The 15,735-nt window shown below is 34.6% G+C and overlaps 1 protein-coding gene across 1 annotated transcript; it reads right to left on the reverse strand.

Annotated features, from left to right (window-relative positions):
- Positions 1–2,696: 2,696 nt before the first annotated feature.
- On the reverse strand, positions 2,697–5,064 carry LOC143555304 (putative jasmonic acid carboxyl methyltransferase 2). Its single transcript, XM_077044877.1, has 4 exons — positions 4,617–5,064; positions 3,862–4,134; positions 3,390–3,739; positions 2,697–2,823 (listed from the first exon to the last, which is right to left on the reverse strand). The coding sequence occupies exons 1-4, from the start codon at positions 4,986–4,988 to the stop codon at positions 2,697–2,699; spliced, it is 1,122 nt and encodes a 373-aa protein (XP_076900992.1). The 5' UTR covers positions 4,989–5,064.
- Positions 5,065–15,735: the final 10,671 nt, after the last annotated feature.

A 15,735-nucleotide genomic window follows, 5' to 3' on the forward strand; every position in this document is an offset into this window, starting at 1 on the left:
AATTTATTCCCGATCATGAAACCAATTCTTTGTTGCAAGATGGTGATTGTCAAAATTCAGTCTGATCAATGATCTCACAATTTCACTTATTGATGTTCAATATAAAAAAAATATATTGACTTTTTATGTAAAGCAATACAAAATTGCTTTTGATGTTGGCATGTCAAGACTGGATTTCTTACACAATTAGATTAATCGAACAAGAATCACGAAACACAATTTTGTTGTAGACCTCCAAATGTAGCCAACGAAATCAACTACATTTGAAAGGTTGCTAAAATTAGAAAGTAACAAAAGAACAAATCACACAAGGTCACTCAAAATATTTCCATCTAATAATGGTCTTTGAATACAACAGAAAAACATAGGGTTTCTAGGTGTAGAATGTCAAGTGCGGCTGTCGGTACAATTCAGGTAGGTGTAAGAGTCGTATTCGATGTATCCATTAATGAAACCTAAACATTCTATTTATAGGCACCTGTCACCTTCTAGAAACCCTAATCATTACATAATCAATCTCAATATAAATACAAGTGTCAAACAGGTCTTCGAGTAAGCATATTCCATATCAAGTAGACCTTGTACTCCTCGAGTGTGCGCAGAACATTACTTTGAGTAGAATTGGAAAATATTCTTTTAAAGTAGAATTCAATCTTCATTATATAACCATACTTTGCTCGGAAATATCCCACAAGCAAACTAGTTCTTGCTGGAATCTCTTCAATCGTTGGCTTAGTTTTATATGAGCAAAATAAGTATACTCATACACTTGCTTGGAGTAACACTTAGAACAATTTCCAATAACTCCCTACAAACATACTTGAGGTCCACTATTATTTATCCTTGCTCTAGCCACCAGTTTACTTGTAAACATAGTTTAAGCTTGGATATATCAAGGGTTTGCTCGGATACAAACCTTGCTTGATATAAGAACAACTTTACTCGAAGAAGTGCAATTTGCTCGAAATTAACATTTAGACGAATTCTAGAAGATAACCTTATTCGGATAAGAAATCTTGCTCGAAGTATTAAATGCCTTACTTGAAGTGCTTGAGTTTTCTCGAGTTCCATACTTAGCATTTCTTGGGGAGGTTGAGAAGATTCCAATATTTACTTATCAAATCCTTAGACCCAACAAGCTTCCCCTAGATTGGAACAAACTCAGATGCACCAAAACATATCTGTTTTACATTCACTTGTTTAAAAAAAACACATCAAATCCTTAAAAGCAGTAAATTACTAATGTGCGAAAATATATATAAATAATAATCATGAATCGTAACTAAGCTTTAAAAACCAAACAATCTATCGTAGTTCACACAAACGAAAAGTCAGTCGGTTGTGAATAGCAAAGACAAGGAAAGTCCGGATATCGAACTCGAAGACAAGTGAGAACGGCTCAGATTATAAACCATAATCCAAGTCCTATCTAAATATTTAATTGATTTTATATTAATTATTTTAAACTAATTAATTTAACTAACTTAACGAAACTAACTGAAAGATTTAAAGGGATGTAACAGTAATGAGAAAGTAAATCACCTAGGTAGGATGATCTAACGGATGTAGGATGACTCGGGTAGTAACTCATGGTTGAAACCAGGATTCTGAAGATGTGCTAACAAAGTGAAGCCAAGGTAACTAGGTCCCTACAGTCAGATTTACTAGAAAACCCTAACAACGTCTAGTTAACTTTTAATTCTTGGTTGTTTATTCTAAGTACCCTAATAACTCAACACTTGGTCCATGTTTAAGCTACAAGACTCGCCAAGTTCCAAGCTAATATAAACCTAGGAGAAGAAATTCAATACTAAGGATAAAACAACTCAACTTACAAACTTAACCTAGTTGATAGTGGGAAAACCCGCACGTGGTCACTCAACGACTAACCCGATCAACTAACTAGCAAGATAAGCCGACACCAAAGGTTTTGCTCAAACTCAAAGGTGGTTAATCTACTGATGTTAATGATCTATGCAACACAAACGCTAATGGCACGTCTATCACAATCAATCAACACACAAAGTATTAACCGAATTATGCAATTAACGACTACACAAAACTAATTCATGCAATAATCAACCACACGGGTCTCATGCAACCTAAGATACATCTATGGTAGTAGATATAAATGGGATTAAATCACAAAATATGAACATGACAATACAAAAATAATCAACCACTTGTTAAGCACCCTAAACCTGTTTAATTTAACCGTTAAACATCAACCCTAGGTAATTCAAACAAGTTTAGCCTATAATAATCATGAACAATTTTAAATATGAATAATAATAATAATAATAATAATAATAATAATAATCACCATGGTCATTAGAAACTGAATACAACTTGATTTACGGTTTAAAACTTCAAAACGAACTTACAATCGTTAAAACAATGAAACCGGACTCTTTTTTTTCATTCAATTCATTCTTCACCTTACTTTCTCAACATCACCACCAGCTAATAACATAAACCACCACCACCACCTTCGTTGTCTCCACCGCCACCTCCGCCACCATTGTCATCGTCGCCACTACCACCATTACCACCGCCACCGCCGCCACCATTGTCACCGTAACCACCACAACCATTGTCACGGCAACCATTTCCACTGTCGCCGCCTGGCCTACCATTGTCACTGCCTGACCACCACAACCGTCGCAGCCACCCTACCATCGCCATCACTACCAATGCTACCATCCCTCGACCACCACCACCCCTCCCACCACAACCACCTCCCTTGCCTCTTGACTACCACTACCACCACCGTTGCCAACACCATTTTCGTCGTCGGAGCTACCATCACCGTCGCCATTGAAGCTTTTTTTTTTTTTTTTTGTAAAAAAATTTACTTTTAGATAAGAGTGTTTTTATTATTTCTATTTAATTCCTACAATTGTTTTGCACACCAAACAACATTAACTAATAATTCATTTCATTTCCTTAGGTTAACCAAACAAGATAAATGAATAGTAATGATCAATTTCATTCCCTTATTCATTACATCCCCCTTCATTCTATTACATCCATCCAACCAACCAGTTGAACATGGCATGGGAGAAGAAAGCCGGAACATTAGGGTTAGAAAACCACCAAGAGCACCGGGCAAGTAGTGGCGGACAAAAAAACTGATTTTTTTGAAGCGGTCTAGAACACCTCTTCATATCATATTCACACCGTTTTGAAAGAGTATTCCTTTAGCAGTGATTTTGACGGTTTTAACCAATAGAATAGCATGCGGTAAAAATCAAAAGTATAATTTTAGAAAAATAAACATTATGATAAATTACACTCCCTTGGAGTAATACATAATTGTTCCATTTAATTATCTTGAAACATCAAAAAGCTAAGGATACACACTTTGGATGAATATATTATATATTTACTCATTTCTCATGAAAGAAATGACTAAATTAATGTACTTTAACTTTGTCTTGGAGAGGCAATCATCGATAATTTTCGCATATCTTCGAAACAACTCATCCATTAATTCCGGCCCAAGATCAAAATGACTCTCTAACATTGGCTCCACCACAGCGCGAATGGTTTTAGCCACTCGGTAACCGATTGATATATTAAAATCACTCTTGTCACCGTCATCCCATTTTATCACAAATGTCTCAGCACCATCGACTACAAATGATCCATCATACTCAACTTCACGTGCCACTTCTTCGAGACTAGGTGCATAATAAGGAGCATTAAATGAATCAATCTTTTCCTTGTCAAGAAGTCCCTACAAAAACATATGTATAAACTTATCAATACGATTAATCACACTTGAAACACCACTTTGATGACTTCTCCAAGAATTAATATAGTTACTCATTTAAGAAAGAGAATGGATGGAGAACACACATCTAAAGCAAGACTCATCAAGGCATTGGCTAGAAGCTCCCATTGGTAACAAGCCTCGTCTGCACATGGGTTTGGGGACCGTCGACCCATAAATGACAAAACCATCCGACCCTTACTAACCATTTCTTTAGCCCGTGATCTTAAAAACAACGAGAAATCCTCATGGAACTGGCGTTGGTACGCTTTTACAACACTCATTGAGCTACTTTTCGATAAGTATATCTTCTCTTTATTCAAATGAGTTCCAACCTTAGGTTTCAAACCCAATGGTACCTAAGTCAAATATCACAAGCCAATAGAGTAACTATACCAACTATGACAATCAATTCATGTAAAGTTAGTATTGTACTGTACGTGGTTCCCATGCATATAACATGTTATGATAAGTTGGTTGAGTTTCAAGTGGACCATTTTGGTCTCTACTACTTTTGGCTTTAACTTTTTGTAGTTGGCTTTTTCAAGATATTTTTTTGTATAGTGTTTTACACCGTTTGTACTTGATATTTTTAGTTTCTTACGTCTGAGACTTTGCAACTACTTATTCAAACCAATGAGTCATTCATCATAATATTATGACCCCAAGATCATAATATCCAGAAAGGGTTTGTAACACAACTTATTATGAGTTTGCCTTCTATTTCGATCAAGGTGAAAAATTTGCACTTCGAGTTTACTAAAAGATCGTAAGTGACCAAAACCGAAAAAATCTGAAAATAGTTATGTATATCAATAAAATAACCTATAAAGATACTAACTTGAGACAGCCAGTGGAGGCTAGAAGAAGAATGAACAAAGTGAAGACTTTGGGCTGGAAACAGGCTTCCATAAAATGAACCAGGCAAGCCCCAAACGTAGCAATCTTCAATACCATAATCTTTCTTCATCTTATTGTAAAGCTTTGGCAATGACTTAAACACATCGTTAAAGTCGTTACCAGGGAGATCATTCAGTGACACCCTTAGTTCAGGTACCGATAGACCAATCTGCTGGCTAACAACATTAACCGTGTGGATTATCTTAGAGACCGCAGTCAGAGAGTTGGGTCCAGAAGAGCACCCCAAGTCCGCAACTCCCATGCTCTTGGGCTGCACCTCCAAAATGATGTTAAAAATGGCAGATTCCACCATTGAACTACCTACTGATATTATCTTCTTCTGCACTCAAACCTTCTAGTTAGTTATCTATGTTTCGGATTCACAAGAGAGTAAACTGCCATTTCTGCGTCCCTAGCTACACGGTTCAGCCGGTCACATTTGCCATTTCCCTCAATAATACCCTTTATAATCTCTACTATGTATAAAGAGAGAGTGAAGGACCTCATAAATTTTAAGAGGTACAATCAAGTATGCAACATGTACAATTATAAATGCTTATATTTTTAAAAATTTGAGGGTATTTATGTATTTAACCAACATTCAATAACCGTAGCTTTTCATTTTATTTCAATAATTACAATAATTACCCTTGAACTTTAGATAGCATTTGTAATTTATAAGAATAGTTACACATCTAACCCTCATCTTTATCCAAAAACTTGACAAATTTGTTTTTGTTTCCGTCTATATTTTTAAATATATTATGTTTTACAAAATACTGAACATACCATTACGACGTGCTAATTTTTGTCGACATTTAGATATAAAAAAATCTTCCAAACCAACATGTATATTAAAATGTACAAGTTAATGAAACATTAATGTACAAGTTAGATATGCAACTATAAACCTATAAATAAATTTACATTCTCTAACTATATTTACAATAACTACCCTTAAACTTTATATGGCTTTTGTAATATTTAGGAATTGTTGCATATTTTACCCATCATCTTTAGCCAATAATTTGACAAATTTATATATTTATTTTTTTCCTCAATATCTTTAAATATCTATGTTTATAAAAGAACCAAAACCTATATTACGGCGTGCATGTTTTTGTTGACGTTTAGATATAAAAAAAATTCAACACCAGTGTGTAGATTATAATTTACAAGTCAATGAAACATTAAAGTACAACTTAGATATGCATTATGAACCTATAAAATGTTTAAACGCATAAAGATGACCTCTGTTTGACTTTATCAAATTAGAATTTACAAAAAACCAGTCTTCCCATTTATATAACTCAAATTACAAAATAAAAATAAATAAATCAACTCCGATTAATATTATTTTGGATATGAGTTGTAATTCTTTTGGTGACATATACATTTATGGGTGTCCAAAAACTCCGCGACTCGCCCAACGCAATCACTCGAAAAAAGTTGATTAGAAATTGAGTCGAGCCGGCTCGTTTTGTAATCGAGTCCAGGTGGCTCGGCTCGGTAGATAGATTAATATGCATATGTAGAGTATTTTGTTTATATATTCAACCTTTTAATATCAAAAGTGTTCAAGCTAATTTAGCTTGCTACTTCTCAACACTGGTACACGCAATTCACTTCCCTCCCGAGTTCAAAACATGTTTCTCCCAAATTATTTTTCACATTTTCTTTGCATGATTGCATCCCACATCAGCTGGCTCTCAGATATACTCTAAAACTTTGCATTCTTGAATGGTCTCTAAAAATAATGGTCATAACAACTAATTCAATGTAAGATATTATGGCTAGGTTCAAACTAATGAAAAACCAAAAATAGCTCAATAGAAAAGGGTTCGAGCCATTTCGAGTTGACCCAAGCTGGCTTAATTTATGAATGAGCCAAGCTTAAGCTCCCATGTTCAGTTCGCTAAAAGTTTCGAGCTCGAGCCGAGCTAGCTCGACATGTATTCGAGTCGAGCTTGGCTCAACTCGGCTCATTGACAACCCAACATACATGTATCAACCGAACCAATTCAACAATTAACGTAATAAACTTTTGTAAAACATTAAGCAATTAAGAAAACTATCATAAGTATAGGAAAACTGTTAATCTATAAAGGGAGACAAAAAATAATAGTGTGAGAAGTATTTGTGACTTCAAAAGAAACTCCTAAAAAATTTCAAGAAAAATATTAAAAAAATAATAACTAAAAATATTAATAAAAAACAAAAAAAAACCTAATATAACATAATGCCAAGAAAAATATAACATAATGTTGCTTAACATAACAATATTAAGAAAAAAGACACTATCAATAAATAAGACACAATCAATGACGAAAATAAACAAAAAACACAATAATATTTTTTTTAACATTTTTTTTTAGAATGAGGAAGACGGGAGAAGCATTTTTGTTTTTTTTTTGTTTACTTTTTTTTCTTTTAATTAAATTTCGAGTGATGACTTTTTTTTATTATATTCTTTATTCTTTTTCTTTCTTTCTCTATTTTTTATTATAAAGACCTGGTACCTGGGAACATGCGGCTCTGATTATATTAAATTTGTATCACATCTTAGTAACCGATATCTAATTCGGAATATGTCCCCCCGTTTTGACTAATTTAACACCACTTAGACCATGTGTAGTCATAAAGCTCCACTACCAGAGGTTATGCGCCACGTGGCGCCCAGTCAGAGTTATGGTTTTGTACAAAAACAGGCTGTAGTCATAACTCTCCACTACCAGGGGTTACGCGCCACGTGGCGCCCAGTCACTATTAATTTTATTTGTTTTTTTAAATTATAAATCATTTAAATAATTAAATATATAATTAAAAAACTACATTAATATTAAAAAAATACCAAACCCAAATCAGATCTTCTTCCATTTCATTCCAAAACCAAATCTGAAACCTCCTTCAATTTCCGACGGATGCAAAACAGCATCAGTATGAGTGCTGACGTCACGATGAGTACGGTGACGACGATGATGACGTAGAGCTTTTGCCCTAGGATGGACGTCTTGGAGGTGAGACTAACGCCGCCGCTGGTGGACGATTTGTTACCGGAATCCGCCATTGTTTCTGGCGAGATCAGATGCTGAAAGGTGGAAACTATAACGGAATTCAACGGATAGTTTTTTGATATTTGAGCCAGATCTAGCGTTTTGTACAAAACATTCGGAAAAATGAAATCAACATAACACAGGGGGGGCGGTGTTCCCCCCGCGTTTTGGTTCACAACGCTGGTGGCAAAGCCACCACTACGGGTGGTCTTATTAATGAAGGGCAAAGTTTATTATAATGACAGCTAATGCACGCGCGTCATATAACTCAACAAATTGGGCATCACTTTACATTACAATTTACCAGTAATAATACTAAACGTGTCGATTTATTATAAAAAGGAAAATAAATACTTAAAAAGGGTTAAAAAAAGTAGAAAAATGTTAGATCTAGCGTTTGATGATCGATAAGGTAAGAATGTTATATAAGCTCATATGTTATTCTTAAGTGTGTACACATGTATTAGAGGTGCACATATAGGTTAGTTACCCTAAACTGGTTCAGGATGAAACCGAACTGATTTTTGGTTAAGCTAGTCAAAACCGGTTTCTGACATACCGAACCAGATTGAGGCATTGAAAACTGGACAAGATGAAATCGGTTAATGTCGGTTTGGAAGCGGTTTTCTATAAAAGGATACTTCTACTAAAACACAAAAATAACTACATATATACGTACCTACATACAGTGTTGTAAAAATCGCTAGTCGGGCGGTGGAGTGGAGACTAGCTATTAATTAGGATTAATCGGGTCGGAATTTAACAGTTATATATATACATACACAAAGTTTTGAATGTAATTTTCAGTTTAATACACATACAAACATATGTTGGCTAGAATCTCGCTTGAAACAATTGGATTTTGCTGGAATCTCGCGTGGAACCGTTCATTTTGGTGGGAATCTCGCCGGAAACTGCTGATTTTGGTTGGAATCTTGTTGAAAACCGTCGATTTTGCCCAGATTTGACCGGAAACCGCCGATTTTTCCCGGATTTGACCATTTACCAGTTAATTGGCCGACTAGCCCAAAATTAATCAATGAAATGAGGACTAGCGTTGAATTGAGGATTAATCGGTGACTAGTCGGGATTTTTGCAACATTGCCTACACATACATAATGTACGTACATAAATAGATACATGCATGACAAACATATATATAGATACACACATATTATTTACATACATACATACATACATACATACATACATACATACATACATACATACATACGTAATAAGATATACATAGAAAAATACACACATATGCATCGGTTTCTTAGCATCGGTTCCAAATTAACCGGTTTTAAAAGAATCGGTTCTAAACTGGTTTCTGAAAACTACAAACCGGTCCTGACCTGACGGCCTTTCAAAACAGTTTATATATGATCGGGTTAAACCGGTTCGATTTTCGACTCAATTTTCGAGTCTGTTTGATTAACAGGTTTTTCAACATGCTTACCGTTAGGTGTGAATCTTAAAAATGATCAATGTTCTATATTAGTTTAATGGGGCAATTTCATTGAATAGTAACCAGGTTACAGCAAAATTGTTCCAATTAGGTCACTTAACTTTAAAAAGTGTTCCAGTTAAGTCACTCAATTTTTATATTTTATTAAATTAAAGGTTTTAACTTGTTTTTTTTAGCCTTTCTCTTTTTTGTTTCATATAGGAAATCCTTTTATCTTTTTTTGATATTGACGTTGAGTGACGAAGTGAATTTTATTTTATTTTTTTGGATTTTAATGTAATTAACGTTTTTTAAAATTTCTAAATTTAACTACATATATTGCGAATTCCGACCCCCACATCTTATCATCAATTTATTTCTTGACACATAAAAAAATCGGTGAGACTTTATTTGAAGATTTAGTGACCCGATTTGTGAAAAATATGCATGACTGACTTAATTGAAACAGTTTTGAAACTTAGTTACTATTCTATGAGATATTCACTTAATTTATATTAGAGGACAAAATAAAAACAAGATTAAATCCGACAAAAGGGCCACATCTATAGTAAGAACACAGTCGTGATAATTAGGTCATTCATGTGTATTCATTTCCACATGATCATACACGTGTTTTGTAAAGTTTTTGAGGCAAATGTGGTCCTTTAATCACTTATTATCAATTAGTATGCAACCCAATGCGCAGCAAGCACACAACTAAAGAGCACATGTTGCATGCTTGTGGCGAAAGTGGTCCACGCTCACAGCTAACTGGAGGCTAACTCGTGTATTGGGGTGGGACGAGCAGTGGAAATTTGACGGGTATCAATTTGATTCGTTATGATATAATTGGTAGGGTACCGACGTTATGATTTGATCAAAATGATATCTATAAAAATTAGTTTGAACTTCGGATAACTTTTACATTAATTGACTCGTATCTTTTTCCGATCAAAAACAATAAAACATTATCTTGAAATTCGAAATACAACTTAATGTCGTTAAGTTTATTTAATGGAAGTCCAATAAAACAAAAATGTTTAAAATGTGGAACTTTCATAAGGAATATCCTCAGGTGGGATTACTAATGGCCGATCGCAAAAAGATGTAATTATTAAATTTCAATTTGGCTTATATTTATTAGGGTAAAGTTAAAATACAAATTGAGACAAAAATGAAAAATGTGATAAATATTTATGGTCAAACAAAAAGCCCCTAAAATATAAAATAAAAAAATCATAACTCAAAATATAAATAAAAAACAAAACAACTTTAAAAGTTAAGTTGTTTCCCCCACCATTCTCGTTTAAAAAAAAGATGAAAATAAACAATGTCCAGAAAAAAGGCACAATAATAAAAAATTAACAGAAGACACAACTATAAATAAAAAAAGTCATAATAGATCGTAAAATATAATATAATGTTGAGTAATATAACACAATATCAAGAGAAAAAAACACAATGTTAAAGAAAAAAGGAACGATGACGAAAATAAACAAAAAACACATTGATACAAAAAGAAACAATAATCGTTTTCCTCAATATTGTGTAACGAGAAAAACGGCAGAAACATTATTGTTTTATACTTTTTTTTATATTTTTTACCTTTGAGTTGTGATTTTTTTATTAATTTTTTAGAGGTTTTTTTTACACAAATATATTTTATCATTCTCATTTTTATTCTCATTTATAGAATAGCCTAACCCATTTATTAGATAACATAAAAGATATAATATGAATGCCAAGCTTTTGAACAAGTATTATTAGCTACTAATAGAAGGTTATGTGTTCAAACCCAACAGAATAAAAAAAATTTAATTGTTCAAAAAATAGTTAGTTACTAATTTATTTATTTCTTTAGACGGACCCTACAACAAAAAATATTTGTAAGGTTGTCCTATATGGTGTGGGGTGGGGGGGGGGGGGGCGGGCGTCGAAGCCCCCTCTACATTGCCACGTAAGCACCGGGGGGCATCGAAGCTTCAACCTATAACGCTCCGTTGTGGTTTAAAGCCCCTCGGGCGTCTGCATTATATATATATATATGTGTGTGTGTATGTGTGTGTGCGCGCGTGTGTATGTATGTGTGTGAGAGATGGAGAGAAAGAACTACGCATGACGTTTCAAGGTCGTCCCTCCCTCGCCGCCCACGCCATTTCTGCCCCTGGTGGTGTTTCGTGCCCCAACACCGCCCCACTTCTGCACCCATAGCGTGGAGTCTAAAGGTTGTTTTATTATCATTAGATTAGATACAACATATGTATACTATAATTGGTTATTAATACGTCAAATAACATGAAACGGTTAAAAACCAAGAGATACTGATTTTTAAAACTCCTAACTTTAACTCGTTGGACGATAAAACTCCCAACTAACGGTTTGTCTCTCACCACTCTCAACTTATAACTTATTTTCTTCTATTACTCCCAAACTTAACGGATCATAACCCCTTTAGTTCTTTTGATGCCATGGCATTTTTTGCTAATGTGGTATGCTATGTTGAATGTATCATATTTAAATAAAAAACCTAAAAACAACAAATACTACACACACACACACACATATATATGCAAATTGGATTTAAATAATCCCAACTTAATGCAGTTGACCGGTAATAATTCCAACATTTAAAAAAAAAACTTAACTTCCTTAAGTTTTTTTCTTAATTTCAAATTGATGTTTTAGGGTTTTTGATCAGAATGAGAATGCGAATCGATTGATGTAAAAGTTTTACATCAATCGATTAAGTTTTACAAAGCTGCACCATTTCGAGGTAAGTTTTACATAAATTGATTCCTATTCTCATTCCGATCAAAATCCCTAAAGCATCAATATGAAATTTGGAAAAACTTAACAACATTAACTTTTCTAGCGGAGGTCCAATGAAAACAAATAGTTTGAAAGTTGGGAACAGTGATAACTATTTTCTAAGATGAGATTATTAAAATCCAACCGGACTATTAACACACACACACACACACACATATATATATATGCAAACACAAACATCACCACTACTGTTTCATAACCACCGTCTACACCACCACATACCTCTCCACCACTTCCGGCCTCTATCGTCACCTTCACCACCACCGGCAGACTCACTGTCTTCACTACCACCAGCAGCCTCCACCGCCTCCATCACTCAGATCAAATCCCATACTCCTATGAGGTAGTTGTTGTTCAAAATCCCAACACCAAATGTGGTTACCACCGCCACCACATTTTTTCGACAAGTGTCGCCGTTAACGTTAGAGAAACAATTCGAGGTATAAACATTGCATTCTACTCATTTCTTTATTATGATCAAAAGCCCAATGCTGATGTATTTAAACTGTAAACAAGAGCATTGAATTTTAGCAAAGTAAATTGGGTTGGTATTGCGTTTGGTGGTGATGGTGAAGGCAGTGGAGGCTGGCGGTGTGTAAGGCGCTAGTCTCGGTGCCCTACTTTAGCGTTCGATTTACTCATAAGCATAGTTATAAATATCATAGTGAATTAAAACTTTCGCGGAATACTTAAAATATCAAACATTCATTACAAAATATTAAAATCTTGTCTTTAAACTTTCAAATATAAAACATCATAACTCTTCATCACTAGATGCCAGTCAGCTCAGTCCATGCCATGTGTCCCCCTCAAGCCAGCTCCTTCATCCTATTTTTCTGCGTGAATACTAAAAGTCAGCTACGCTGAGTGAGTTCTAGTAAATCATGCAACATACATTACATTCACATACTTACTTATACGTATCTGTATATACATATTACATACTTAACCTGCTTATTTCATACATACATGCATGCATGCATGCATACATACATACATACATACATGCATACATACAACCTTTTTATATCATTCATATAGCATACACTTACTTACCATTTAACGTAAGTGTATTATCTAAACACAAGGAGCATGCGCACAGCATCGAAAAACATAACAGAGAAAAGGGGCTAGAAACTCACCTGGATCCTGTTACGTTCAAAGCTAATTGTAATCCCCTTCCTTAGTTGTGGACGACTAACTTATTAACACATACGAGTTAACTACAACTTTTGTATTCTTGCGTGTCTATCCTAACCTCTGTCTTTCTTTCTAATTCGTTCTCATTTTAATTATTACCTTTATGTATTAATTTATCATTTATTCTTTTCTTATACACCGTATAAGTTCATACACGTCGTATACGTACTTATTCGCCGTATATCTTTCTTTTATTCGGAAATCCACTTATCCAACGTATATGTCCTCAATGTATATGTATCCAGCATACATATATGCCCACGTGCTTCTATACATATGTGCCCGTATATTTATAATACATATCCGTCATCTAAGTGTGCAACTATGCGCCCGTATATGCATAACACATATTCGCCGTATAAGTGTGGAACTTATGCGACCATATATGCATAACACATATCCGCCATATAAGTGTGGAACTTATGCGCCCGTATATGTATAACACGTATCTGCCATATATGTGACATATGTGCCCATCACTTATAAGCATGGCACCGGATATGTGCAATTCGGCTCGTCTTTAAAGCGTTTTCAGGGTTTTTCAGCGATTCAGGCACCGCCAGCCGTCGTTCACCACCATGGTTGGTTGTATTTGATTGTTTATGACCCAGGTAATTTCGGGTGGTCCAGATACAAGCTAAGGTGACCCTTAGGCTCGTTTTTGATTGATTAAACACAAGATTAAAGCTAAATCTAGATTTAAACGGCTCATTCGGCATCCTGGGGCTGCGATGTCGGGTTCTATAATTCTATAATGTTGGGTGATCTGAGATAAATGATATCCTACCAAGTTTTATACAAACCGACATCGTTTACCCGTCTTTTTCACGAACCAAACACTACTCATTTTAACCGAAACGAACCAGCTAATCCGTTTACTAGCAAGTTCATTACTTTATCAATAATCGTGACCCGTTCTATCATCCTACAAATTTTCATGCAAATCCGTATACGGAAACTAAACATTTTTAACAAAAAAGTACCTTTGAGGTTTATGTTCGAAATTACTCGAATAGACCGAAAGCATATCAAACAAACTTGAAATTGAGTGCTTAAAGCAGCCACGAAACCGTCTCGCACCGATCTACTAACACATCATCTCTTCGTCGCCGGAATCCGCTGCTATAGTTGCCGGAACACTTCATTTTTAGTTTTTACGGTTTCGCTGGTAAAAACCGGACTTCCCGACCTCTGATCGAAGATCTGATAGTGAAAATCTCCGATAGTATGCCATTAACTCTCAGTTAAAATTTGAGACCGATCCTACGGTTAGATATCCGGGATTCATTGGATCTTCATGGGTTGTTCTCTCAAAAACATGAATTTTTGTTAAAGAATGAGTTTGGAGGCTAGGATGGTTATAATGAGATAGTGACTACATTTATAGAAAGAGAGTAAGGTTCATGTTTAGATAATTACATTTATGTTTATATTTCATTTAAATCTAATTCATTAAAATATCAAATGAAATTTGAGATGTTACACGGCGGTGATGGCGAAGGCAGTGGAAGAAATCGGTGGTGGTGGAGGCCAATGTGGTGGTGGAATGGTACTTCATAGTAGTTTGTATATATTTATGTGTGTATATATGTATATATATATATACTAGTAGATTCCCGCGCGATGCGGCGGGATTCAAAAACGACTCGCAATACGTTAATGTTGTTTCGGATCGGGTTTAATACACCTTGTATGTTTAGGAGGCGGCAACAATATTTTATTTTATTTTATTTTTATAGTAAGAGTGGTGCCATTAGGGCTGTGTAAACAAAGTTAGGGTTTTTCATGTCGGGTTCCTTAGAATTCAGGTGCAGACGAGTTAGCCGTGTTTAGGCGTTTGAATGGGCTACAAAATCAAACAAAACCATAGTTGACTTTGTTTTTACTTTCTTCCGGCATTTTACACACCCTTAAATAGAGTATTACAATCATCCCATGAAGTTGATAAATGTAGTGAACTTTGAACAAATAAAATTGCATCATAAGAATGATCTGACTTTGAATGACGAATTTTTATGCAAACACCCCTAAATTTCTAACTGGATATTTAAATTCTATCCTACAAACAGACCACCCTTAAATAGTCATAAAATTTCAACAAATAGTACCAATTTCAAATAAAAGCAAATTGCTCAATTAGCTTTTTACATGAAAATTCAAAATAATAATTCACAACCAGGCTATGCGTAATGGGCGACGTTGTGGGCGAGAATGGGGCGACAAAGGGGAGCACACCGCGGAGAAGAAGTCGCCTATATATATATATATATATATATATATATATATATATATATATATGGATCAGGATTATGAGAGAACCTTTTTGAAATTGAGAACTATGAGAACCATTTTGGACCACAAAAAACCCAAAAATAAAAAAATCATAAAATAAAATAAAACACAAAAATGAAAAAAGTAAAAAAACCAAAATTCTTATTTTATCATCCCGGTTTCATAAAAAAAACAAAAACTCGGTTTATCTAAATTATATACACATATGTATAATATATACATATATGTACATTTAC

The sequence above is a fragment of the Bidens hawaiensis genome, unplaced genomic scaffold (genome assembly GCF_021521415.1).
Source record: "Bidens hawaiensis isolate Kalapana, Puna unplaced genomic scaffold, B.hawaiensis_p1.1 tig00018037_1, whole genome shotgun sequence".
Lineage (NCBI taxonomy): Eukaryota > Viridiplantae > Streptophyta > Magnoliopsida > Asterales > Asteraceae > Bidens > Bidens hawaiensis.